The sequence below is a fragment of the Sander lucioperca genome, chromosome 23 (assembly GCF_008315115.2).
Source record: "Sander lucioperca isolate FBNREF2018 chromosome 23, SLUC_FBN_1.2, whole genome shotgun sequence".
Taxonomy (NCBI): domain Eukaryota; kingdom Metazoa; phylum Chordata; class Actinopteri; order Perciformes; family Percidae; genus Sander; species Sander lucioperca.
Window position 1 is genome coordinate 1,987,492 of NC_050195.1, and position 26,006 is coordinate 2,013,497.

Here is a 26,006-nt window from a genome sequence, read left to right on the forward strand (position 1 = left end):
TGTGGAGTTTGCATGTTCTCCCCGTGTTTGCGTGAGTTTCCTCTGGGTGCTCCGGTTTCTTCCCACCATAAAGACACGCATGCTAGGTAATTAGGACTACAGTTGAAAATTAGCCGACTGGCTAACACTGGTGCATTTACAGAAATGTTGATTAATGTGCATTGTCCTAATCAAATAAACTTACAAACTTAAGAAACTGCTGCTCTGCGTCATGGAGCTCATAGCCAGCCAGTATCACTGACCAGCCGGCGGTCTCCTAATTTCGTAGGATATCAAACGTTTTGGTGTGCATACATTTTCGTACAATATCATACAGACCTGTTCATGACAATGCGTTGAGCAGGTTGATGAGAGCAGTGAACTGTTAAAATTGTGGGCTGTAAAACCAAAACAATCAGCTGAAAGATGCTAAAAAGGGCCTTGTCTTCCAGAGTCAGGTGATATTTCTCTGTGGGTTTGTCGCTATGAGTGATGATCTTTACTTTACATATCGTTTGATTTTATTGTTAACATGACAATATTGATTAATGCAGCTTTAAGTTAAAGATAAAAGATCAGTTGATGTCACTGAGAAAAAGTAGTAGTTTCTTTTACAGTACAGGATGATTTTATAGTGTTTTCCCAATCTAACAGTATGTGAAAAAAATGATTTACGGATTACATGTTGTCCTTGTGAGAAAACCACAGAATAACCAACAAGTGAAAAAAAGAAACCTGCAATACAGAAAGAATCAAGTAAATCCCCTCTCATTTTTCTGGAGTAACAGTACCAAAGTCCTTTGCTCACCCTGGAGCTAATGAGCTGAGACTGTCAACTCTCTGTACAAATGGACTCTTAACCTTTTCTCAAGAGAGGTATCTAAGAAACTATGAGAAGTGCACACTGTTTGGCTATACAGTACATCTTAAGGAGAATATAAATACTGAGTATACATTCCACCCTGGTGGTCCAAAATGAACAGCTGGGCAGACTCCTGTTACAACTGCACATGATGACTGAAGGGGCTGTTTCTATCATAAACGCAGCAGGCATCAAACATGCGCCGATAGCTCCTCTTTCATCTGGCTGTGCTGGGACATGAACCCAAAAAGAATGCTTGAGACACCCAAAAGCTTGGTTGGCAAAGTGCAAAAACAACTTCAGATCATTTGTCATCTCATACGTACACACAGATGAACATCTTGCATCCATCTATGATTATCTAAGTTTGCAAGCATTTATGCTGTGGTTAGAAGTGACAGTTCAAACAGAGGACAACATGATTCATCCTACTTAAACGTAAAAAAATATCATCTAGCCATTGTTTTATTAATTGTGCTCAAACATTATTCACAACATAAGCACTATGAATTTAAACAGAAGACTACAAAAAGCAGACAAAAACCCACACAGCATAGCATCTAGACTAGAGGATGGGAGCATCAAAGTCTTCTTTAGGCAGACTAACAGAGCGACTGAACGAGAGAAGCAGAGAGTAAAGGACCTTGCTGACTTTGCCTGGCTCGGCCATTAAATCTCTTACACAACTGCTGGCCTTTGCAGTGGCTCCTGACAGCAAAGTCTGCACCATCGCGATGTTCAGCTTCACAGACATAACAGAGAGTCGGCACATCATATTTGATTGTTAAATATCACTGAGTCTCACCTCCTCTACTGCAGCAGCTGTAAGAGCTTTGATAAGCTAAAGTGAAAGGTATGTTAACTTGTGAAAGGCCAGGGAAGTGGACTAGATGTGACAAAAGTTAGTTGAGCGTAATCAATCTTTCTAGTGGTTATAGTGTTCAAAATATATTTTTCATTTCTAAATGGTAACATTTCTGAAAAAAAAAAGAAAGCTGATTTTTGTAAGTGCCCTTTTCATTCCTCAAATCAAGGAGATTGATAGAGAATGGCTTGATTTAAATGTGGTATGTGGCTCAACATAAAAAAGGCTCTTTAATTAAAAAACGCTTTGTCTTCAGATTACAGTTTGGATCAAAGGATCAACAGCCATTTGCTGATGCCAGCACCGCACTTATTGGCATGCTGCTATTTCATAGACCTTCCATGGAGTGAAGTGGATTAGCCCAACTTGACCTGAAAATTCAAGTGTCAAAGAATTTACTGCACACAGCAATGCCGATTATTATTTCCTCATTTCCACATAAAGAATGTTGCTGATAAAGTTTTTTATAAGGCGCTTTGCTGACAAAGCAATAGGTCGCCACTCACTTTTCTTACTTATCATCAAAAATAGAAGTTGCGACCAGTTGGAAGGGATACTTGCTGTGCGACTGCAGCTGAAGGTGGAAGAAAATGTATCTGATAAAAACGTGCTGTGGGGAAATCTCAGAATTTCTCAGCACTTTCTAGATGTATGCTTTCCTCCCACAGCCCCCTTGCTGTGACCGCACCCAATCAGCGGCGACCCATTCCACTTATAAACACTCTCTTGTATCCCCGCACTAAACCTCCCATTTATCACATTGACAGGAGTGGCTTGCGGTTATTGACTGGGAGTGGATTCTTTTCCCATCCACAAGCTCACTTATCAAATTAGATACTGAAACAAAATGTTTGGAATGTTAAATGAGTGGTGTCAGATGACTTGTTTTTAGCTAAGTGTGCATAAATTACTTGAAATCAGGAGGGGCTTATCAAATACAATACAGTACGTTACTGGGAAAATGTGTCCGGGCATGTGGTTCCTCTTATACCTCTTTCAGTTATGTTGAAATAATTGTCTTAGGTGTCTTTGTTTGTACAGATCATGTGTAAATATATAATAAAAAATATTACTGGATGGTAAAAGGACACACATATACAGGCAGATGTTGTAGTGGTTGTACGCATTTCTTACAACGTAAAAGGAGTAGTTTGACATTTTGGGAAAGACGCTTGCACGCTTTCTTGCCAAGAGTCTTGTCGTCAACAGCCAAGAAATAGTCCCACACAGAACTCTGTGTAAGACCACAAATAGTTGTTCTTACCCTTTTTTGTATGGATTAAACAGACTAGATACAACTTAAGTTAATTAGTAAGCTTTAGAGCTGCTGCTGGGCAGATATCGTTACCCTTGGACAAAACCAGACAAGCTGTTTTCAGTTGTAATTATGCTAAGCTAAGCGGCTGCTGGCTATAGCCTTATATTTACCGTGCATATAAGAGTGGTATCGATCTTCTCATCTCATCAAATGAGGTTAAAAATGCTCTGTCCTTCACGATGATAACAATGAGGACTGCAGACACAGAAGTTTGTGTGTGTGTGTGTGTGTGTGTGTGTGTGTGTGTGTGTGTGTGTGTGTGTCTAGGCCGACCTCTGTGGCAGTGACCCAGATCTTATGATTGATTTGTAAAGTCATTAAAATCTCATCTGGCGAATAAAAGACTCAATGTCGTCAGCATGGAGTTTGAAGATAAGCCTAATTATCAGGTGCCCACACACACATACAGTGTGTATATATACACACGGACACAAACTTAATATTAAGCATCAGTGCACAACCTTACCCACATAAACACTGCCTCATTTTCCCCCACATACCTTTTTGATATTTTCCTTTGAACATGACCTCACTGCAACATCAAAGGAGAGGCTATTTGACTTCTCACTCATCTGCGTCCAAGTCAATTTTTGTTCCTGTTGCTGCTTTAAAAAAAAAAAAAAAAACAATGTAATCGGGGCTGGCATCATGCATCATTAGTGCTTGAGGAGAGCAGAGAATGTTATTACACCCTGTATCCCAATGGCACAGAAAAACAGCCAGGTTGTCTCTAATCACCAATAAAGAAGTGCAGATATTTCAAGACCATTGCTCAGGGCGGGTGAATGACAACTGTGCGGAGAGCTGTGTCATCCTTTGGGAGTCATCATTTTTACAGTGTACATTCCCATATGTGTCTTATCAGGCTGTAGATCCTTCCAGACTTAAGATGACTATAAACCAGATAGAAGTGTTTGTTTACTCCTTAGCTGATTCCACAGGCGAGAAAAGAGCAGCGGTGGGGGGAAAACAATGTTGTGGTGTCTACGGGCGCTGTGAGTGAGTTTTAGCTCAGCTGCAGCAGCCAATAAGACGCTTTAAGTGCCTGGTGCTGAGAGGCCTGTGTGTCACTTGTTGCTGCTGAATAAATCCCTATTCTTTACATAACAGGTGGTGAAGTTTTGCACTGACGTCATGCACTGCTTTAGTTCGACTGCAACTATAGATACTTTATCAGGTCCTCCTCAGCAAGGAACTCATGGAGGGAGAATCAATTAGAAAAAAAACTGAATTTAAAAAAAAAAAAAAAAGGAAAACATCTGATTTCTCTCTACAGAGCACGGACATCCCACTGCTGAAGAGACAAGAGAAGTCAAGGTACTTCAAGGTACCTAACCCTAACCCTAACCATTGCCTAATCCTAGTGCCTTCCAGGCAGTGCTGCCTGGAAGACGAGGTTGGGGGCTTGAAACACCAAACACCTATGATGCACAGCCATTTAGTGAGACAGAGACGATGACTCAACCAGAAGTAATTCTAGCCACAAGATACCATCTACCCTGCAGTATATTACACTCTAATTGTACATCTCTGTGATGTTTAACTTTTTTGAGGTCTTTTCAAAATATCATCTCCCTATGACTTCCTTTCTCAAGAATGACCTTTATGTAACTCTACTTTATCACAAATGCTTGATTGCAGAAACAATTTTTAGAAATCAGGAAATAGTATACAATAGTTTGTTTTTTTTCAAGAATAGGCCAAAGAGAAAAATAGTGCTTTCACTTGTGAGTTTGTAACATTAAAGCCAAATAAATTGAAAAAGTGCCTGCAAATATATGAAAAGGTCAGCAGAAAATGGATGAAATGTTAGAGTGCCGGAGATTAAATACACAATATGACACTAATATATATTTTAAAAGATGGCCCTTCAGTAAATTAGACTCTTCTGAAATGACCTTTTCAGCATAACAGTCTTAATAAATTCAAATAAACTACAGTATAATAATGAATCAACACTAGCTTCAATTAATAAAAGCTGGTTGGTTAGCTTATTACACTGAAAATATCTTTGAAACCAAACCTCATGCAGACAGGCTCTCTGATTCACTGGAGTCTCATGCCTGAAAGTATGTTCAGTATTCAAACAACAAAAAACAAAGTGGATATCAACTCAAGGTTACTGCTTTTTATCAGAGAGTGACATCCCCAGTTAAAGCTAGAAAAACAACAGCATATTACTCTTGGGCACAGAAGGCCACAGCGCACCCTTAAATCTTTGTGTTTTACACTCTAAGGAAACTTAAGAGCCCTTAAGGGACAGGCTTTTAATCCGCTGTGAAAACAGCTGTTTAGTGTCTCAGGGGCCTGACTATTTCAAGAAGGATCATCTGAAGTCTCTATCCAATGTGATCATCATTTTCAATGGGACAGACAGCAGCCTACAAACAATGACATTTCACACCTTAGCCGCGTGGACAGCAACTCACTAAAAAGATTACATTAATAGCAATGAGTGAACTATGTATAGAAAATATGTCTCAGGAAATTAAGGCCATGCTTTATCCTCACCTTCACGACTATTTTGATTTGTTTTTCGCAGAGAATTATAAGCTGAGAAGACAGCCGCCGCCCCTGGTTTCTAAAGCTTGACATTGGCACAGACACCATCTGCCTTCCTGAGCTGCTGGTAAAGAAGCTCATTCCAACACAGAATTTGCCATTTCCAGGAAATCACATATAGGGACTGCGAGTATGATAGCATGCAGCCATGTTTATGGTTTCTCCTGGGCATCCTGACAAAGGGACACTGATAAGTGATTACAGCAATGTAGTCTTAGCAAGTGCAAAGTGGAAACTCAACCAAAGTGTTACTGGAGTCAGCAGCACTGCAAGGTCTCCCATTTATTAAACTGTTGCTTCAATGATTTGTTTTGACCCATTTTGTGTATAGCACTTTATGATGTACTATGACAAATAATTGACGAATAATGTGTTAATTCAGAACTTCTCAAGTAATGAGCTTTGTTGCATGTAATATCTTAAACGAATGAATAGATTTGGTGTATGAAATGTAAGAAAATAGTGACATGTCCATAACAATTTCCTAAAGCTCATGTGACATCTTTAAATTGCTTGTTTTGTCTGATCCAAAGTTCATAACAAATATGTATGTTAACTGTCACAAAAGAGAGAAATGCAGCAAATCCTTACAATTAAGAAGCTGAAACTAGGCAACGTTTGGCAGTTTTGCTTGATAAATGACTTTGAATAAATGATAAATATAAATGTAATCGATGATCAAAATGGTTGCCGGTTGCTTTTTTCTTTTGATTGACTGATCAATTCATTGACTAATCATTTATTATTTAAATTAGATTAAACTTGGAAAAAATTTAAATTTGGACTCGCAACAAGTCTATTTGATCAAGTTGGCTTGTGGACACAGAGACATGACAGACTTGAATTAATGGAGAAAGACCTATGGAATGAACTCCAGTAACAACATCAGTTAACAGAACTTCTTGGCGGAGAGCTTAAAACTATTTCTTCGGAAGATCAAGTTAGTGATTGAGTTGGATGTTGAAGTGCTCCACCCTCTCCCCATGAGAAATGTAACCAGACTGATGGGAAAAGAGAAGGCAATATTTGCATTCTGCCATCCAATCAAGGCTGCATAACCTTCTCCAACCAGTTGACATAATCTTCATATATCACTGGAAACCTGAGATGATAAACATCATGGCTCAGAGTGCAGCTGTCCGAGATGTAAAGCAGCTTACTGAAAGACATATCACTGTTTTACTTATTGAATGTGCGGCTCTACAGACAGCCATTCTATAATGACGCCTATATTCACCTCACTATAAGAAGGATCAACCTTTCACAGACATGTTAGTACTTCCATGTAGCAGCAACTAAGAAAATGGACACTATTACTCCCATCCTCTCACTGTAATTTTACAAACACAGCTTTTAATGCAGACTGAAAGGAGAAAGGTTAAAGTGATAATCTGTCGCACTTAATTCTCCTTTTGCTGCTATTCAACTGGCACAAAACAAGATTATTACACAAGAGATATAACCTGTTTGTGAAAGCTTTACTAGGGCTTTCCTAGGAAATGTCCTTTGGCACCCAGCAATTAATGTGTTTGTCCTTGCCAGCAGCATTAATATCAGCAAGGAAAAGCTGGGAGTTTGCATGAGCAGCGAGCGACAGCCACCATGGCTAAATAAACTGAAAAGAGTACCACAGCTAAAAATGCTAACTTTATCAAAATATAAATAACCCTGAGAAAAGGATGTCACAGTACCTCTCATTGTTTGAGGGTTAGGAAGACACAACAATGGCCGTGTCTATCAAAATTGTCAAAACATAGATGTTGCTGCATACTGCTGTTAATAAAACAGAATAACCAACAGCACTCCATCAGAGCTGCTTTGACCAACAAACTACTCATATCTGATGTATATTCCCTAGGTGACGCCGACATCATTAGCCATTATAGCAGCCTGAAAATGAATTGAGGAGCCAATGTTCTGTTGCTATCCAGGTGCTATTTGTATTTCACCTGTCTAATAATATGATGACTGAATGAGTATTAAAACTTGGCGATCTATCCCTGAAAGGACAATAAGGCCAGCAGCTGGGCCTTGAACTAAGAATGGTTGTGAGGTTGTGCATGTAAAAGTGGGGTGTGTGTGTGTGTGTGTGTGTGTGTGTGTGTGTGTGCGTGCGTTTGTTTGCGAGTGTGTACATCAGAGAGAGAGAGAAAGAAAGAGAAGAGACTGAAACTTGACCCCTTTGTGACTTGAATTCTGGACAGCAGGAGAAACGGATGGTCTGAGTCAGAATGTGTGGTTTGCCGCTGAAGGCACCAACCCAGCATGCCTTGCATACAACCTGAGCTTGACCTGCACAGATCATCCACATCAACTTTTCACCCCCGCTGCCCGTATGCATGTTAGTGACAGACTAAAAACACATCAAACTGACAGAACAGCTATCATCATAGACACAAATACATCACAAAACGTGCACATGCGCTGTCATGGACCCAGAGTGTGCGGTAGATGCACCTCTGGAGGGCTTTGCAGCAAACTGGCAATTTTCCACTGCGTCCTTGCTCACGTGTCCTGTCACTCAACCTGTCACCATGGAGATGAGCTCAGCTTCTCTGTGTCTCATGCTGTAGTGCATACACTGCAGCAGCAGAGGCAGGCACAGCTGACTCTGTCGCACCTCACATGCAATCACATCTTTAAACCCTCACTGCAATGAAAGCACAAAAGCCCTGAATGTCTTGCTGCTACAGTAACAGCCACTATACCTTCAGACTGTGGTATGCAGTGAAATGGTCACTAAATGCATCTCAAGGTGAGCACCACCTTACTGAGACAGAGCATTAGGAGTGTTAACACTCACTGGGGATAAAAAAGTTAGCAGCAGCACATAAAGGGCAACTGCCACTTCAGATAAGTGTAGTGGGAAGGGACTAAATGGGATCACACCACTGATGGAGATGCAGAGTGCATTGCAGGTGAAGGGTCATCACAACCTCCACAAACCAGTCACACATAGGGAACATAGCACATGTGCAATATAACCAGCAACATACACTGTATGGCTGAAACAATGATCACATTTCCTCAAAGACATGAGGCAGCAAATAACAAAGTTTTTGCTTGAAAATTGGAAGACATGATACAGAAAAACCATTAGGTGGGTAACTAGGCTACTATTACCTTTAATCATTTTCCTTGGCTATATTTTTAATAACACATTTTGACATGTAGAGATGTATAATCAAACAACTGTTTCCCCTAAGACAGCTGAGGTGTGGTGTATAATTACTCACATTAGCCTAAGGCTACAATAAACAATATATGAAATAAAAACACATATTCCAATTCCAACTCTTCCTAACTCCTGCACTGTAGCCTACTACTACAAACTACTAAATATTAAGGTACTATGAAAATTACTAAAAATAAACTATTTCACCCCATAATAAGCCAACAACCTTCATGAGTTTAGTCTTATTGGGGAAATCAAGGTCAGAGATTACACGTCAATAATTTTCCTTACTGTGAAATTTGGGACTTCCTTTTTGCTCACACGGAGGAAGGTCCGCGAACTGCACCCGGTGTCCCGACATGATCGATACAACCTCTCAGGTCAGAGCCACGCGACAGCCGACTGTGTTCTCCGGGTTTGTTTCAAAGTATCCGGTAACTTTCGAGCACGGGGGCTGAACTGCGTCGAGGTGACTGCGTGCCCGTTCGTTTGGCGCGTGGGAATCATTCAGACACAAACACACACACACACACACACACACACACACACACACACACACACACACACACACACACACACACACACACACACACACACACACACACCGGTGGGGAGCGTCTATCACTGACTTCCCGGTGCTCCCTGTGCAACTCTGTGCTGACTGCGTGCCAGTACTGCGGTGAAGCAGTCCGCTCGGTCCACTCTCACCTGCCCTCTGCTCTGTACAGTTTGTGGTCCATATGGGACACACTGGGGCAGGAAAAAGGCACTCTCTCTTCCCGCATTTAAAAAAAAAAAAAATACCCCTAATGTCCACATGACTGCAGGGTTACATCATCATTGTAAAGCTTTCAGAGAAAATGATACATAATAACCCCATAATCAAGTTTAAGTAGGTAGCTGAATATACGAATGTTTGAATATATATAATAGCCTATATTTTCGAGTTACCTAATCAGGAAGTCGACACAAAGTTGTCAGTTTTTAATCAACTGGGCAACTACATAGCCTAACTAATTCAAACGTTCTAAAATCCACAATTCCCCCATTATTCCCCATTACTAAAACATTTCACATGTTGTTTTTAAAAGTCAGAGCTCTGTGAAGCCAATTTACCCAGAGCATTAGGTCCGATAACGCCACGTTTTAATCATTTTGAGACACAAATTTCTTTAATAATCAAGTCACTTTGTCAAAATGTATGTATATGGGGGGCTACAATGCCACCTAAAGGAAGAAAGGTGCAACGCTACCACCGGGCCTTCACAGCGTCAGAAAGGAGGTAGACAAAAGTACTACGAACAATATGCTGCTGTCTGTCACAGCTGCCGTACTTAAAGTACAGTTTAATAAAAGACACAGTTTCAATACACAAAAGCGCTGAGAAGTTTCCTCTCTGGTAAAATCTAAAAAAATAGGCTATTACTAAATTGTAGGCCTACTGCCAGTAGGCCTACAATTTATACTTAGGAATATAACTTCTGTTACAGAGGTTGGCAATAACAGTGATCACCAGTACAATAACAGTGATCACCAGTACAATAACAGTGATCACCAGTACAATAACAGTGATCACCAGTAGGCTACTAGTGATCACTGTTATTGCCAACTTCTGTAACAGAAGTTATATTCCTAAGTATAATTCTAATGTTTACCTTGAGTGTTTACTTTCTCTCTCCCAAAACGTTTCTTCATTTGTTGAGGTGTCTATTATACCATAGGAATCCACAATACAATCCTTTAGTACTGGAGAATAGTACTTTACCAGTGGACAGCATCTTTGATATTGTCGATATATTAAATCATTTTTTCTGAATTTTTACATGAAAATATTTTCTGAAAGGTTCAAAAACTGAGACAAAGGTGAAAGTAAAATGCTAAAGAAAACACTGTACACTACCTGTTCAGCACCAAACAGCAGACAAGTCAGAGTCCAGCTTGTAAGCCAGATAGTTCCCTCAGGAGACCAAACACAGAGCTAAAAGAAAGAGAATATTGAACTTACATTTGCCAATTGGCCAGAAACAGGACTTCAAATCAATGATAATGTTGCTCTCTAACTGCTGGATGTGTAAATTAGCAGGTGTTTTCTAACAAATATAAGTTCAGCATATGAACTTAAAAGGTGATGTGTCAATGTTGTGTCCGCTGCCACCAAGTCGCCAAAAAATCTGTTATTGTAAAAAAAAAAATACAGTATGAAGGAAACCAAACAAAAAATTATCTCCACAAACTACAATGACATTGTACTTTAGTGCTATATGGTGACAGTGCACCCTATAACTTATAGCTTTGACACAGCACAGGTCCCTTGTGATCTGTTTACTGAGACCACAGTCACTAATACACTAAGTTTTGCAGCCTGAACTGAATTAGAGGCCAGGAACTCCAGAGTCACTGCATGTAATAAATTCAAACAGCAGGGGGTGGAGGATGAGTACTGCACACATCACTTCATCTCACCTGCCTAGCTGCAATTTAAAAGATGGATCCCCATTACAGGAATGTACAATTCTGAACCCAACATGACGTAGCTGGCATTATCATTCTGATACTGGATAACAATTTCTGTGGAAACGCAAGAGACAGATAATGAAGCAATAAGCATGAAATCAAACATGACATCACTGCAAATCAGGTTTCTTCAAAACTTTATTTTGAAATATTTTGTCAAAAGAACTGGAATAATAGAAAAAGAACCATTGAATTGTTCTCACAGACACTATTTAAACCCTCTGGACTTGTCGGATAGGACTTTTGTGCAAAAAGGAGTAGAAATACAGATATTAGACAGCAGCTATAGTGACAAATGGCAAACCAAGTGTCCCTGTAATTGGCAATGGTCTACAAAGCACAAACAGTACAGAAAAATAGCAGGTCTACCAATAAAAGGCAAATAAATACTCAAAAGCACTTCTATGTACAGTAACTGATCAGCATTAAAAAAGTCCAATCATGTCAACATAACCCAAAACTATCAAAATGAACAGGCTCCCACACTTTCAGAAACCACTGCCACTAATTTGGCAACACTGGCATATACAAAAACCAAAGTATGTGCACGGCACTTTCTTTCTCTCACGATATAAATCTTATAAAAATATAATTTCAAGCATGTAGAAACAAAGCAGAATCAGTGGTTCTGCAGTCTACTGTATCAGTGTGCATCCTTTAATTCTCAACATACAGTATTTCTTTCACACAGATCCATTTTGCTCTATGTACATTTTGGATAAAGAGGCTGCCATCGACTTTGCCAGGTCCTCATCTCGTTTCCTCTGCATTTGCGAGTGTCTGCACCAGTCCTCATACTCTGGGTTACAGAGACACTTGTCCAGAAGGACGTCGTAGTGACCATTGCTCAGCCAACTCAGCCAGATAGCCGCTTTGGAAGCATCCTCCTCCCCGAGATAGTGCACCATGGTGGAGACGGTGGGGCTCTCCAAACTCCCCCCTGTCGTCAGGTGAATGTTGACATTCAGCATCTGGCTCATGGCGAGAAGCTCCGGGTACCCCGCCCAGGCACCATCCTGCGCTGCGTTGATCAGGAACTCTCCTACATCCCCTTCAATGATGGGGTTGAACTCTACCAAGTGGTCAGCGATGTGGTGCACCGTCTGCTCCCTCAGCTCCCCGTGCCTCGCCTGATCCCCGTACGTGGCTTTACACACAGCTCTGTACAGACAGTTGCCATCTGGAATAATGTGGTACCTGTATTTATGCCTCTCCTGAAGGTACTTGTTTTGTTTCTCCACTTCAGCCAGGTACCGGGTGACTTTATTGTTGGTGCCCTCTCTCTCTTGACATCTCTGTGGAGACTCCTGCAGAACACTGAGCTCAAAGGCCCGTCTCTCATCTGATGCTGGAGCAGCTTTGCCACAGCTGAGATCACTAAAATCTTCCTTTATGAGGTCTTCAGGCTGATCTGCTCTGGAGGGAATTAGCTCCTCTTCATGTAATAAGTCCCATCCATTGCTTCTGTACGGGGCATTAGTCACTGAAACTGTATCATCCTCACTTGAATTTCCAAGCCCCCTCTTGTTTTCTTCAATTCTGGGTCTACAGATGCTGTTACTGTGGAAACGGTGATTTCCAACTAGCTCTGGGCAGTCAGGAAAAAGCGCATCCGTCCCATTTCTAAGATGATCTATCAAGTCCACAATCACATCTGAGTCACAGTCATCACAGAGAATACTTTTACCATGTTGTGAGTCTGGAGAGGGGGGTTTAGTCGTGGACTCCCTCATGACATGGACAGGCAGAGACCTCTCGACTCCATCAGGTCTGCGGATTAATATCTCAGCAGTCGATGTGAAGTAAACTGGCCTCATAGATGAAGCTTCGTAACATGAAAAAGCAGGCATGTTTGCGGAAGAAGCAGTCTCTCTCACCGGGTCCCCGTTGGTCGTTGAAGTTGCGCCTGGTTGTGTAAACTCTGGTTTATGGGCGTCAGGGGAGCTCGGTGTTGTCCCGTTTAAACGCTCAGATCCAGTCAATAAAGTTAATGTAACTTTGCGAGACGATCTCGGGTAGTGTGTCAGCGCACTGTTGTACAACTGCATTTTGAAGGAGTCCTTTATACTGAACGGCGCAGCCAGGCTGTTACGGAAAGATGACAACATCTAAAAATACCCTCCATGTCATCAACAACAGCAAAGTTGTAGGGAAGGTTTCTATGGTCCTGACACCATTACACACAGAGACGAGTAGACTGTCCACTTTAGCCTTCTTGCGTCATTTGCCGTTGGGGTGCCTCCCTAATTTTAGACTTCAAACTGTAACAAGACACTGCTTTAACAGTGTCAAGTCAAACAGAATGAAACAGATACGTATTTCGTGTAAATGCTTCAAAATAAAATGTATTTTATTTTTAAGAAATAGGCTACAATGTAGTGTACCCTATCCTGGACTGAAAACATGTTTTAACATGTTAAGTTCGGCTCTAACTCACAACATTAATAGTGCATTAAAATCCATTCGATGCATTTACAGTGCCTCTAAAAAGTCTATTCAATCCCCTTGAACGTTTTTATGTTTTAATGTTTTACAACAAAGTAGATTTAATGTGGTTTTATTTGACACTGATTAACAGCAAAAGACCTCCACCCCTCCGACCCAACTTGACTACAACATTTAAATTGACTACAAAATACATGCTTGCATAAGCATTCACTGCCTTTAACTATACAAGTTTAATTGGGCACACACATACAGTACATCATCACTCTGTGCAGACACCCCCCCAACTTTATTTTGAAGTCAAAGTAGCCTAATGTCCGGTATGGTTCATGCTGTTGGTATGCGCCAGACGCAACTCTCCACTTTCAGGTCCTGACTAAAGCAGTGCGTCAGTGTTCAACCAGTCGACATATGTAAAGGGATTGGATGTTTCAGTCAAATAAGTTGAGTGTTAGCGTGTTACACAAAAAGAAAAGAAAAAAATGTCTACTTTAACGTATTACTGTCATACACACAGTGTGTCTGACAAGAAAATAAATACTTCCCGTACTGCTTAACTTAGTCGCACATAGAGTAGTGTGATTAAAGTTATCTCCAAGCAAATGACAATCTTTCAAAAAATGTAAGGTGAAAAATGACAAAGGTACTATCTAGGTTTGGTAAGTATGAAAAGAACATTCAAGATTATCTGAATTTGCCTACACACAACACCTCTCTTTTCACACCATAAAAAAAATGAACCAAACTAAAGCTTACAACATCGAGAAAAAAAGTTGAATTGAACTTTTTGAATTTTTTTGGCCTGCCAAATTAAAAAAAAGTCCTTCTGCAAGCACTACCATTAGGTCCACTGTATTTGAAAATGGTAAAATTCTTTTAATTTTTTCATGGGATGATTATGATAATTACTATAATTAATAATGATTGTGATTGTAGGGTGTGACACAGTATAGGCTATAATAATGTAACTGGCTGATATTGACTTAGCCTAAAGGCAGGCTGCTGCATGCCTAACCTGCTCATGTCTCTATTTTTAACACTGACTGTTTCAGCTTGTCCAGCTGAAACTGAATCACACTACTTGTGTTTGGTAAGAGTGCTTAATATAGTAATTACCTCAGTGACGTCAGTTACAACTGCAGCTTTAAAGTAAAACCTATAATAAAAAAAAAACTCATGAACTACAGGCTACATGATTAAGTTAGACTGCATTTGAATTTCTAATAGCTTTGTCAAACACAGCCTATAAAATATCATAACATCAAGCATTTTGTTGACTTTTTCTTTTTAAAAAAAACAAACTTTTTCTTTTCTTTTCTTCTTTAACAAACGTCATGTTGAACCGGGGTCGCATAGCAGTAGCCTACAGCAACCACCAGAGGAGGTCCGAGGACCTTATGTTTATCAAGAGATGTTCCATTCAAGTAAAGTACCACTCATACACACACGGGGGCGCCATTTAGCTTCACATGGAGAAATGAAAGCCTATCTGGAACAAATGCATGCAAAGAGGCGATGCTACAGCAGCTGTCGCAAGATTGTGCACCGCATACAAATGAGCGCATTGATCGTTTCCTTCGCTGTGCTGTTGTCTTTAGTAACCTGAACTGGTGCACTAACCTCCATCTGGTACATGGCTCAACATCCCCATATTACACCAACGTATAGACCTACTGGTTTTACACATTTTCTCATTCCCGCGAGAAATTAGAGCTACATTCCTTTACATAATCACACTATTTTAAAGGAAATGGCACACAAAAAAACACAGGAAAAACGTGATTCAGTCCCTACAAGGATACAACATAATGAGCTACTAGTGACAACATTGGAGGGAAAAGTGCAGTAGGCTGGTATAAACAGCATTTGGAGGTAGGCTATCACTTAACATAGCCTATCGGTTCCTTGTTGTTATAAACGATGATATGGTACAATATGAACTTTAAGCTCATACACACTAATATTAGGCTATTCCATAAAGAAAGCAATTTAATGCCACAGCTAATTCTGCACAATGTGTTATAGAAAATAGCTTACCAAAGGAGATAAAACCACAATGTGCGGTTATGTCACTAAACTTCTTACCGATAATCTGCACATAAAAAAATGTATAGCCTGTAGCAATAATGTTGTGATTTTTTTAATCGGGGGATGTTATTTGTGTGAGATGTTACCACGAGGTCCGCAGTGCTCTCGCTCTCCACCAGCCTGTTGTTGTTGTTGTTGTTGTTGTTGTCGTCAGCATTCTGACCGCCCGCCTAAATCAACGCCTTTTCTGCAGTTCATAATTTAATATACAAGGTGTTGGTGTTTGTTTGGCTTTCTTAGGGGGTCTGCTGTCTGCAGCAGTAATAGCTTAGCGAGACTGTATCCATGTCAGTGGAACAAGCCATGCTGATGTCAGAGATTTTTCCTCTGCACTCCACGGTGGGAGGATCTATGTGCGTTGAGTCACGCAGCTGTCAAAGATAGCTGTCACCCAGTTTCAGGATCAAACACACAGTCAATGAGAAAAGGGCTTTGAGCCGAAGGGACGCAGAGATCTCAGGTAACCCCCCCCTACGTCTCCAAACAAGGGCGACCAGAAGAGAAAACTATTTTAAAAAAGGGGAAAGAAGCGAGTTTTGATGAATAAGGATTTTCGGATATTCGGATACACGCTGGGGATATCTGGAGAAAAGAAGAAAAACACTGCACTAACACAAAGACATTTTTCTTCTGCGCTTTGCGAGGAAAAAGTGGGCATTTTCGGAACAAGATGAAGACGAAAAAGGGTAGGTTGGATGCTTTTGAGAAAAATCAAGTCAAAATCAGTTTAGATAACCGGAGACAGAGTAAAGAAGGATTAATAGAGCGATTTCCCTCATATGCAAACCATGCAGTCTATTGTTTCCTTTCCAGACATGACAGGGGGCTTTTTCTGCCATGTGCTGGCGCGATGTCAAAAGTCAATATAGTTAAGTTTGCACATTTGTGTTCTTCTACATATGTTTTATTCACGTTTGACACAATAACACACGGCTGTCTCGCCATGTGTTTTGTTTTTCTTGTCACGGTGTAATTAGGCTAACTTCAGAGCTCACAGAAAATGTCAAGTGAATTAAACGAGGCTTGCTTTTAGTTTGAATACAAGTTTATTTAAGTGACGGACGCTACATTTGTGTCGAAGTTTGAAAAAAAAGTGATGGTAGCCTACAAGTCAAAGTTTGGCGACTGTTGTGAGTTTAACCGTTGGAGGCGTTACATTTTTACAACATGCAAGCTTTAAAAGATCGATATCTAGCATCTTTCAACTATAGACCACGGACCGAAACACCCTCAGCACCTTTTTAAAATTGTATCTAAATCCAAATGTAGGCTAATGTTCATCCTGACCTCATTGTGGGAAGTTGCTGTTGCCTTGTTCATGGACCTCGTGGTGCAGCGCGCACACACACACAATAGAAAACCTCTTACAAGTTGTTTAAACTGACAAAACCAGCGTGTTAATGACTTTAAAACGTATTTTATGCTCATTCTGTTAAACTGTGGTATTTCGGAGGGAGTTGCGTGTATGGTGAACTCGATGTTTGCGTGAAGAAACTTTTGAATTGCTTACAAAGAACCACGCAGCCCTAGATTCTTTTGTTTAGTCTGGAGACGCTGATTTGCAACAGGTCTCCCCTCCCCCTTCCCCTCTCTCCAGCCTACGTAATTACCTCATCCTGTTGGCCGCTCAGACTCAGGAACTTTCTTACTCCTTTCCCACTGCCTCAAAGCAGTCTGCATAGGGAAGTGGATTAAATATACTCTGAATCTTATTTCTGCATTTTCATAATGACGTCTGGGCTGCATGCATAGTAAGCTGCTGGTATCCATGTGTAAATAGTGACAAACATTCTGAGCAAAAAAATGCTTTTTTATATTTATGACTTGTGTCAATTAGATCCTACTTTTTCTTTTTTTAACTATAATGTAACATATGGTGAAAACGACACTAAAAACAGACTAAAAATCTTATCAAAGTTGCAATGGTCCATAAGCAGGTTGTAATTCAAAGGCCCAAATCCTGTTTGATCATGATTGACTTTGATTAGACATGCCTAAAACGCCAAATTAAATAGGAAAGCAACTCTGTAATCTTTGCAAAAACACTGCTGTCTTTCTTCAAAACAAAATCTCTCTTTTTATACAGGGATTGTTCTTGTGGTCAGCTCCAGTGTACTTTACTTATCCAAGCATGCAAGGTGTGCTCCCAGTCTGTGCAATAGACCTGACTTGTATTTGTCCAGGCAGGTTTTATAACTGACACAGCATCAGGCCAGCCTTTGTGTGACATCCCCCCCCTTCATCCCTCCCTCCCTTCCTCTCTCCCTCACTCCCTCCTCCTCCTACTCCTCACACCCTCCCACTCTCCCTATATGAATCATATGGCTGAACTTGACAGCTTGCTTCTGACACATCAGCTGCCTCCCAGACAGCTTGTGTTTGGTGAACGGCTGCAGCAGAGTAGCTAGGAGACTGACAACAGGGTGGCTAACATAAGCGGATACATATTCTTTTGTGTCCTGTTCTCATACGCTCTCTTTTTCTCCTTGCTTGTGCAGGTTTGATGATGCTGTCGGGGAGTGAGACCGATGACGAGGACAGTGTGGACGCCCCTTTGGATTTGTCGTCCAGCTCGGGGAGCAACGGGAAGAGGAAACGGCGGGGGAATCTGCCCAAGGAGTCTGTTCAGATCCTCAGGGACTGGTTGTACGAGCACCGTTACAACGCTTACCCCTCTGAGCAGGAGAAAGCCCTCCTGTCCAAGCAGACTCAGCTCTCCACACTACAGGTATGGACACAGATATGACAACAAGAGAAGATTACCAGAGCTTTTGCGTCTAGTAAAGCCTTAGAGTGTAAACAGACCACTGTAAAAAGTGAAGAGGAAGCAACTGTCAGCTTGACGGAATCATTTCCTGTCTAGATGACAAACAAAACATGACACATAAATAGTGAATTGAAGGTCATTCAACCCAGGTTAATGTTGCAACATTAAAGTCAGACAACGTGAGTAAACTCACTCCCTGTGTGCTCTGGGTTTGGCTGAGGCACTGGGACAGGAATTTCCCTCCCTCCAGCCCCTTTCCATCCCAGCTGTCTGGGAACAATGCAGAGTCATTTACATGGTTAGAGCTTCAAGTCTCTCCGAGCCAGTTACAACTAGCCTGGTGGACTGAGGAAAAAAGAAGAGAGATGACCGTGATTACTGCAATGACAAAGGGGATTACTTTTTATTGAAGACTGTTTGAAATACAGGATTAGGAATTACAAACTAGACTTTTTAACGTTAATATTTAGCATCTCATACTTTGAGATGTTATCATAGTCTTTGGTCTGTTTTTTTTTTTTTTTTTCCTTCATTTCTGCAGTGCTGAAATAACTAATTGTGTGAAATATACAGCCTCTGGTATGAAGTAGTGTGTTTAGCCTTTCATTTTGATTTCTCTCCTGAAAACACAGGTGCAATCTGCACCTGGGGATAAGTGTACCAGCAGATTTTTTTTGTTGTAAATTGCGTGGCAGAAGATAAGTGAACCATGTAATGCAGCTTTCTCACAGCATGGATCTTTGTTGTGGTCTTCTCCAGGTGTGCAACTGGTTCATTAACGCACGGCGGCGACTTCTTCCAGAGATGCTAAGGAAAGATGGCAAAGACCCAAACCAGTTTACCATATCCAGAAAAGGTAGCAAAGCAGGCGACAGCTTCTCTGACAGTTCCCAGTCTCCAAAACACAGCAGCCCTGCAGCCGGTACGGAGGAGAGCTACGACAAACGTGTTCTCCACCCCTCCAGCTTCGAGCCTGCCATTCCCGGTGTCCTGAGGAAGGCAGCGTCTCCTTCCATGCCCTCTCCAACCTCCTTGTCCCCCTCTCCAGGGCTCATGCTCACCCGGCCTTCTGTCATCTGTCACACCACTGTCTCCACAGCAATGCAGGCCAGCCCGACAGCCTCCCACCCCTCTGTGCCAGGAATGAACTGTGACAGGGCAGCTGAGCTGTTGCAGGCTGCACAGGTTCAGGCGCTGCTCAGGTGCCCAGATGAAGGGCCAGGCAGCCAGCCGCTCCCCACCACTACCACCATCCTCAGCAGCACCGGCATGGAGGGAAACCTGAGCCCCCGCAGCGGGCTGTTTAACACCCCTCCCCCCACCCCTCCAGACCTCACACAAGACTTCAGCGGCTTCCAGCTCCTGGTGGACGTGGCCCTCAAACGAGCTGCAGAGATGGAGCTGCAAGCCAAACAGCTGGTCTCCTAAAAGTGACAGAAGAAGCAGGAGAGGGAATAGAGACTTGACTTTGTGTCTCGACTATGGAACTCCTCTGAGTTCAGTGACTTGTCTGCACGCAACAGAGAACAAATCCACATAAAGCCTGATCATTTCTATTTTTGGTATACCAATCAAATTGATGAGGATGTTTTTTTTATTGAAAAAAAAAAAACTATCGAGGTGCCTTGGCTGTAAGTTGTTTATTCATTTCACATACTGTACATGCGTATGTATCTACATGTGTATCTTATTTGCACACAGGGACCAAAAATGTTATCAGAGAAATGCTGCCTGTCTTATGTCTTTCCATTATACTGTACATCATTTTAGAGAACGGAGAATGAACTAGAATCAGACCTACTTCACTGACCAATTGGTCGCGTCCACACGTTTACTGTTATACATTTCAGAGATCAGTTTATGATTGGTCTGCCTCATTTGTTTGCACACCAAAGGCAGAGGAAGGTCATCTCAGTGTCTTAAACATACTTTGCTCTTAGCATCTATGACAAACTTATTCACTACTGTAGTAAATGTTATGTGTTTTCATGAGTATAAGTATAGTTTTGATTTTGATTTTACTTTTAGCTATTTTAAAAGAAAGAAACCTACTATGCTTGTTTTTTTTACTCTTTTGCCCACCAAGGGATATTTCAATGACCAATGTAGCAGGTTCTTAGTCCGAGCCTTCATCCCATCACTCAGTGAAAACGATGGCCAGTGGACTGGAAAATTAAACACTAAAGATGTCTTTTCTGCATTTTGCTGTTTCATAACCTGACAAAGACAGCATTTTTGAAATCACCAAAAAGCATTTTCATGTATAATAGGACCATGTGTATAGTTAATGTGACATGATGCCCAATGATGTGATTTCTTTTCATACTGTGCAATGTTTGTGGCAAATAGGGGTCACATGGGATTCAAATAAAGTTTTGTTTTTCTACATCTCAGAATTGATCATTTGGTATGCCCCCCCGCGGATCACATTTAGATCACACACAATCATACAGGCTGTATTCTTGTAAATCCTACTGAACTTTGTGAAGATTACTGATTCATCCCTTAAGGATAAGGAGAGTGTATTGAGTCAGAATATTCAGTAAATAAAAGGAGAGAGAGTGGGAGGACAGAAATAGCATAGCGTTCATGTCTTTCCACAGGCTACCGTTAGGCATTCAGAAACATTCCTGTGTGTGAGAGGTTTACAACAGCTCCTGCCAATTAGCATAATCCTGCATAAATTAACACGAGCAAATGGCAGACGTCAACAGTTTCTTGCCAACAGGGCTTTATGTGGGCCTGCATCTCAATAGATTCAATGTAAGTCAGCTTACAACTGAGTGCGCTGGCTCGTTCAAGGCTAGGAGGACAGCTGTTCCCTTCTGGTCCTGCTAAAGCTTCTCCATTGGCCTCAATAGGATGTGTTGTCTTTTTGCTGAGACAGCCACCCTTTTATTTATTACATGTTCTTCTCTGAAGCTTAACAATCGTCTATTTGAAAGGAATTAGAACCTTTGCTGAGGTTGTTTTTTTTCATTAAGAAGACCCCAGGAACATTCAGAACTCCCGTCTTCACTAATCCGCTAGTTTCAATATGCGGTTGGATCGAAAGGAAATATCAAAGTAATTACTGAAATCTTATTGTATTGGCTAAGCAGTGGCTGGAACATTGCACGAAATGTCAACAAATGTTTCCAATGCAGTTTGAGTTTTCCACCGCTTGTCGGATGTTGCTTGTCAGAAGTGACAGCTCTTGTGGGGGAGGTTGGGTCCAAACTTGGGGATGTAATCACTAATAAGGGTTTAAACAGACCTCCAGGCACACAGTGGGCAGTTGTAGCCCACCATGGTGGGCCATCTGAAAGGTAGACTGACCCTGGGCCAGACTTTATACAAAGACGACACCCATTTCCGCAACCCCCTTTTTCACCCCCCCTCCCTTCTCTCTCCTGAACTCTGGCCACTGAGGTCAGCATGCCTCCCCTCCGCATGACTGATGTGTGAATGACGAATCACCAGAAGCTGCATGTACAGGAGCGTCAGGGCTAAACCAAGGCCAAAAGTGCTGTCTAATTATGGGGACCCGCCCCTGCGGAAGGGGAATGCCCTAAAAACACACCATGCTGGCCTTGTAATCTGTTTAATTATATTCCAATTGAAAACACATGTGGACACCAGGAAAGAAATGAACACAACAAAAATTATGGCAATGATATATTACTTTAATGCTGTTAAGAGCTCATACATGTGCCATAACATCAACAGTGTAATAACATTAATTACAAAATGTATATCTGCTTAATATGTTATTTGATTGGGTTTTTACTTACATTTACATAAGTAAACATTCACTTATTTACAAATGTTTATTTGAATGTTTTTCTCTTAATATAACTACATCACAAGCTTCAGAATTGCTGGAGTGTCTTTTGAGTTTAGCAATTAACCACAATCCGACATTCTGGTTTCTATCTCCCTGTTATACGAGGAGTATTATAATGATATGTAATATAATAAAGATAAATAAGAAGTCAACCATTTGACAGACAATTCAGTTCAAATACAAGTTTCAAAGTAAAAAATACTAAAATGAGCTTCATCTACATAAAATGGCATTAACTTTGAGCTATTGTTACTTTTATGAATCCTCTCTAAACTTCATATCGACCAACTAAAGGAAATACAAATCATACTGTACGGTCACTTCATCACTTAAGTTCCTTCACAAACGTCTCTCAATGAAAACTTCAGTTCAATAGGGACAAATAACAGGAATATATCCTTAACTATTGAATGGCACAAAACTTTGTCAGATCAATACAGAGAATCGGACTACACACCAAAGTCCTGCTATTCTGTTATCAAAACAACTATGTGATGGTAAACTGGCTCAGGATTGTCTCCACATTCAAGCAGCTGACAGAAATACCTTGTTACATTAAAGTAATTAGGGCTGAGATGTTCAATAGGAACATCATTCAAAAGATGGCATGAATACCATTCCCTTGTTTAAGATCATGGCCTATCCTGGTGACTTGGGTTATATACACTAAGAGACAAACCATGGGTCACATGAAGACACACACACACACACACACACACACACACACACACACACACACACACACACACACACACACACACACACACACACACACACACACACTTCTTCCCCTGAGACTGCTGTTGTGCTCAACTATCATATTAGAAATTAAGGCTGATCACTGAAACAGAAAAGACAAAAAGGTGCCTGTTATGCTAAAGAATCAACATAAATAAACACAGTATAAGGGCCTTGTTGTCAGTGCATAATACTAATTACAATGTCAATAAACAGTCATTGTTCTCCTAATCAATAAATTAAACATGAATACAAAATATTACAAATTAGATTTTTTTATGACCTTTAAATAATTGCTTCATTTTGGAGGCAGAGATCGTGCACACAGTGAGGAGAAAATAGTCCCTTTTCAGTCCTTTAGTCTCAATACTGTTTTGTCTAAAAATGACATAATAAAATACAGTACAACTAGCAGTATTGTACCAAATATCAGTATTTTAGCATTGTCTGTAATACTGAAGAGTTTGAATGCAACATGACAATTAAACCTGGTTAAAAAATACAGAAAATATCAGTTACCTTGTGTCAGCATGCATGTCATGTCATTATACTGTATGTTCTTTATACAAACATGTTTTGCTCAGTTTCAACTGAGACAAGATGGGCGGTTTCTTGATACTGCTACCTTAATTTTCAATTACAACTAGGACCCTTTAGACCTAGAAAAATAGGAAGCACTTTTGAATTGAACATCTGAATCATACCACACATACGCACTCATTCTCTCACTCACACACACAGATTAGGTTTGTGGCATTTTTAAACAGTGGTTCTTTCAGTGAATCACACTCTTTGCAAAACCACAAAATCTGCTCCTGGCTCAACAGCCACTTTGCCTCACCTGGAGAAGCTAAATCTGACCTCTTGACCTTTCTGGGGGGGAAGCCTCTTGCTGCTGAAAAAGACCCATTTTCAGACAGAGGGCGAATTGTGTCGCTACCTGACACTATAGTTTCCTTGTCTGGTCTTTTCACCGTTATTTTCTTTCATAAAGTTTGGCCTCAAAATTAAAAACTCAGCTTATGGTTTTTCAGAATCAGATCGTGGGATTTCATACAAATAAAATACAAAAAATAAAATGCATAACACATAATACATCTTGGATATGAGTCAATATGTGAGGTCTGGTCTCTCCATTTGATTTAATACATTTGATCTGAGCAGATCAGACCAAATAAATCACTTGTTGTATGTGTTGCATATACATACATACACACACGTTCCATATGCATGCTCCCTTCTTGTTTTCCTCTGATTCTCGGCACCTGGAATATAATAACGTGAAGCATCACTGCTGTGCTACACCTGGCTTACTTTGCAATATTAGGCCACTTAAAAAAAGGGATTCATAAGATACTTCTTTGACAGTGAGGGGCATGTGGAGGTACAGGAAGAGGAGGGACTGCTACATTAAAGCTGGGAGAATAAAATTTGGGAACTGGGTTTGGGGGTAATAAATAAATAAATAAATACTGTAAATGTACATTTCGTGTTTTTCTTCCATTGTGACTGACCGCACAGTGATCTGGATAGTCCGCAAAAGATGTAATTGTGTTATGTTAGCACCCTAGCCTTACCATTCAGTGCTATAGAGTGTATGGGACAGTGTATTGAGCATGTGTGTGGGTACATGCATTTGTGTGTCTCATAGTCTGGTCTGAGCCTCTGGGATATAGATCTCGATACTGTCTGCGCTCTCGGTAGCAGAGCTCTGCCGAACCGACGCGGCACGTTTGGCAGCTAGCAGGCGTTTACGAGCCTCCAGACGCTGCCGCTCAGAGCTCTCCAGCGAGCGGTCCCTAGCCAGGGGAGGGTGGTGGCCCTTCAGGGGCTTCTTTGGCACAGGAGGGGGCATCCTTCTCTCCTGGACAGGAATGACAAATAGTCTTAATGACAGACCACCAAGTCGTCAAGGCGAGCTGCAGCTAAACACAGTAAAAAGCAACACAACTGCAGCTGTCTTGCATAAGGGTTAGAAAGAGCAGTGTAGCTGTTGTCGGCATAATGTCAGAGCATGCAATTTTGAATGAGGTTATGGTTCATATTAGCAGCCATTTATGTGGGATAAGAGGGCACGGGCTGGCCATTGTGTGAGGTAAAAGTGATCATTGGAGACGAGCAGGCCCCAACGGTGCATGGCAGGTAGAGTAGCTTCTCAAAAGCAGCTCACTGTCGACAACAAGACAGAACAAACACAAATACATGTGTTCACGTCAGGCAGGCAACATGACAGTATGCAATGCATGCTACAATAAAGCTTAGCCGTAAATCATTAGGACTTACAATTTAAAGTATACAGTAATGACAGCAGATAGCATGCAGGTGAGTAAAGCATTCCCAAAACAAAATTGAGGCCAGATGAATTTCATATTTGCCATGTGTTTCTGCACCTGAATTTCTGGCGGGGTCAGAGGATTCCAGTTGTTGGCTTTAAGTTGATGGAGTTCATCAAACTTCAGGCTAATGTTCTCGATAGACAGCTGGAGCATGTCCCAGAAACCTGCCAGGTCCTGGGAGATGGGCCGTGGGTGTGCATTTGGGTTCTGATACACAAACATTGCATATAAACAGACATGAATACACACATAGATAAAACATAGTTGTAATGCTTACCATGCATTTTTGGAAATATGCTGATGCTATCTGAGGATTCAGTTTTACCGAAACGAACGAATTGAATGAATTACAGAATTGGCTTTCAAGTGAGTCAGATGCATATTGAGGCGCAACCTACTTGGAGTTTGAATGACACAGATTTGTTTTTATGAATGAGGCACCATATGGTAAATATGTGGGAGTATTGGGTTTGTATCCAGAATATGCCTTTGACTTCTTTATTATCCTTTGTTTTAAATCATACATCCACC

General features: G+C 41.0%; 4 protein-coding genes across 10 annotated transcripts in view; 1 reads left to right on the forward strand and 3 right to left on the reverse strand.

Moving 5' to 3' along the window:
• The window catches only part of si:ch211-285f17.1 (sickle tail protein homolog), a 110,241-nt gene extending 100,930 nt beyond the window's left edge, over positions 1–9,311 (reverse strand). The window contains exon 1 of the mRNA XM_031304874.2: positions 9,053–9,311. Coding sequence (XP_031160734.1) covers positions 9,053–9,122 — 70 coding nt within the window. The 5' untranslated portion in view covers positions 9,123–9,311. The remainder of the gene's footprint in view (positions 1–9,052) is intronic.
• A 2,084-nt stretch (positions 9,312–11,395) lies between these two features.
• LOC116053748 (OTU domain-containing protein 1) lies at positions 11,396–13,576 on the reverse strand. The gene has a single exon (XM_031304900.2). The coding sequence runs from the start codon at positions 13,381–13,383 to the stop codon at positions 11,959–11,961; it is 1,425 nt and encodes a 474-aa protein (XP_031160760.1). The 5' UTR covers positions 13,384–13,576; the 3' UTR covers positions 11,396–11,958.
• Positions 13,577–16,073: 2,497 nt separating this feature from the next.
• tgif1 (TGFB-induced factor homeobox 1) lies at positions 16,074–20,968 on the forward strand. Of its 2 annotated transcripts, none has more exons than XM_035998255.1 (3): positions 16,074–16,268; positions 18,307–18,536; positions 19,335–20,968. In XM_035998255.1, the coding sequence occupies exons 2-3, from the start codon at positions 18,312–18,314 to the stop codon at positions 20,001–20,003; spliced, it is 894 nt and encodes a 297-aa protein (XP_035854148.1). In that variant the 5' UTR covers positions 16,074–16,268; positions 18,307–18,311; the 3' UTR covers positions 20,004–20,968. The 2 variants fall into 2 exon arrangements, with proteins under 2 accessions (XP_035854148.1, XP_031160761.1); XM_031304901.2 differs by having other exon boundaries at positions 16,083–16,494.
• Positions 20,969–22,222: 1,254 nt separating this feature from the next.
• Positions 22,223–26,006, reverse strand: part of dlgap1b (discs, large (Drosophila) homolog-associated protein 1b) — a 93,077-nt gene continuing 89,293 nt past the window's right edge. For 5 of the 6 annotated variants that reach the window (XM_031304893.2, XM_035998099.1, XM_035998101.1 and 2 more), the window contains 2 exons: positions 25,530–25,682; positions 22,223–25,003 (listed from right to left, as the gene is read on the reverse strand). In XM_031304893.2, coding sequence (XP_031160753.1) covers positions 24,785–25,003; positions 25,530–25,682 — 372 coding nt within the window. In that variant the 3' untranslated portion in view covers positions 22,223–24,784. Of the gene's footprint in view, positions 25,309–25,529; positions 25,683–26,006 lie in introns of all 6 variants that reach the window. The other variant, XM_031304895.2, reaches the window with a different exon arrangement.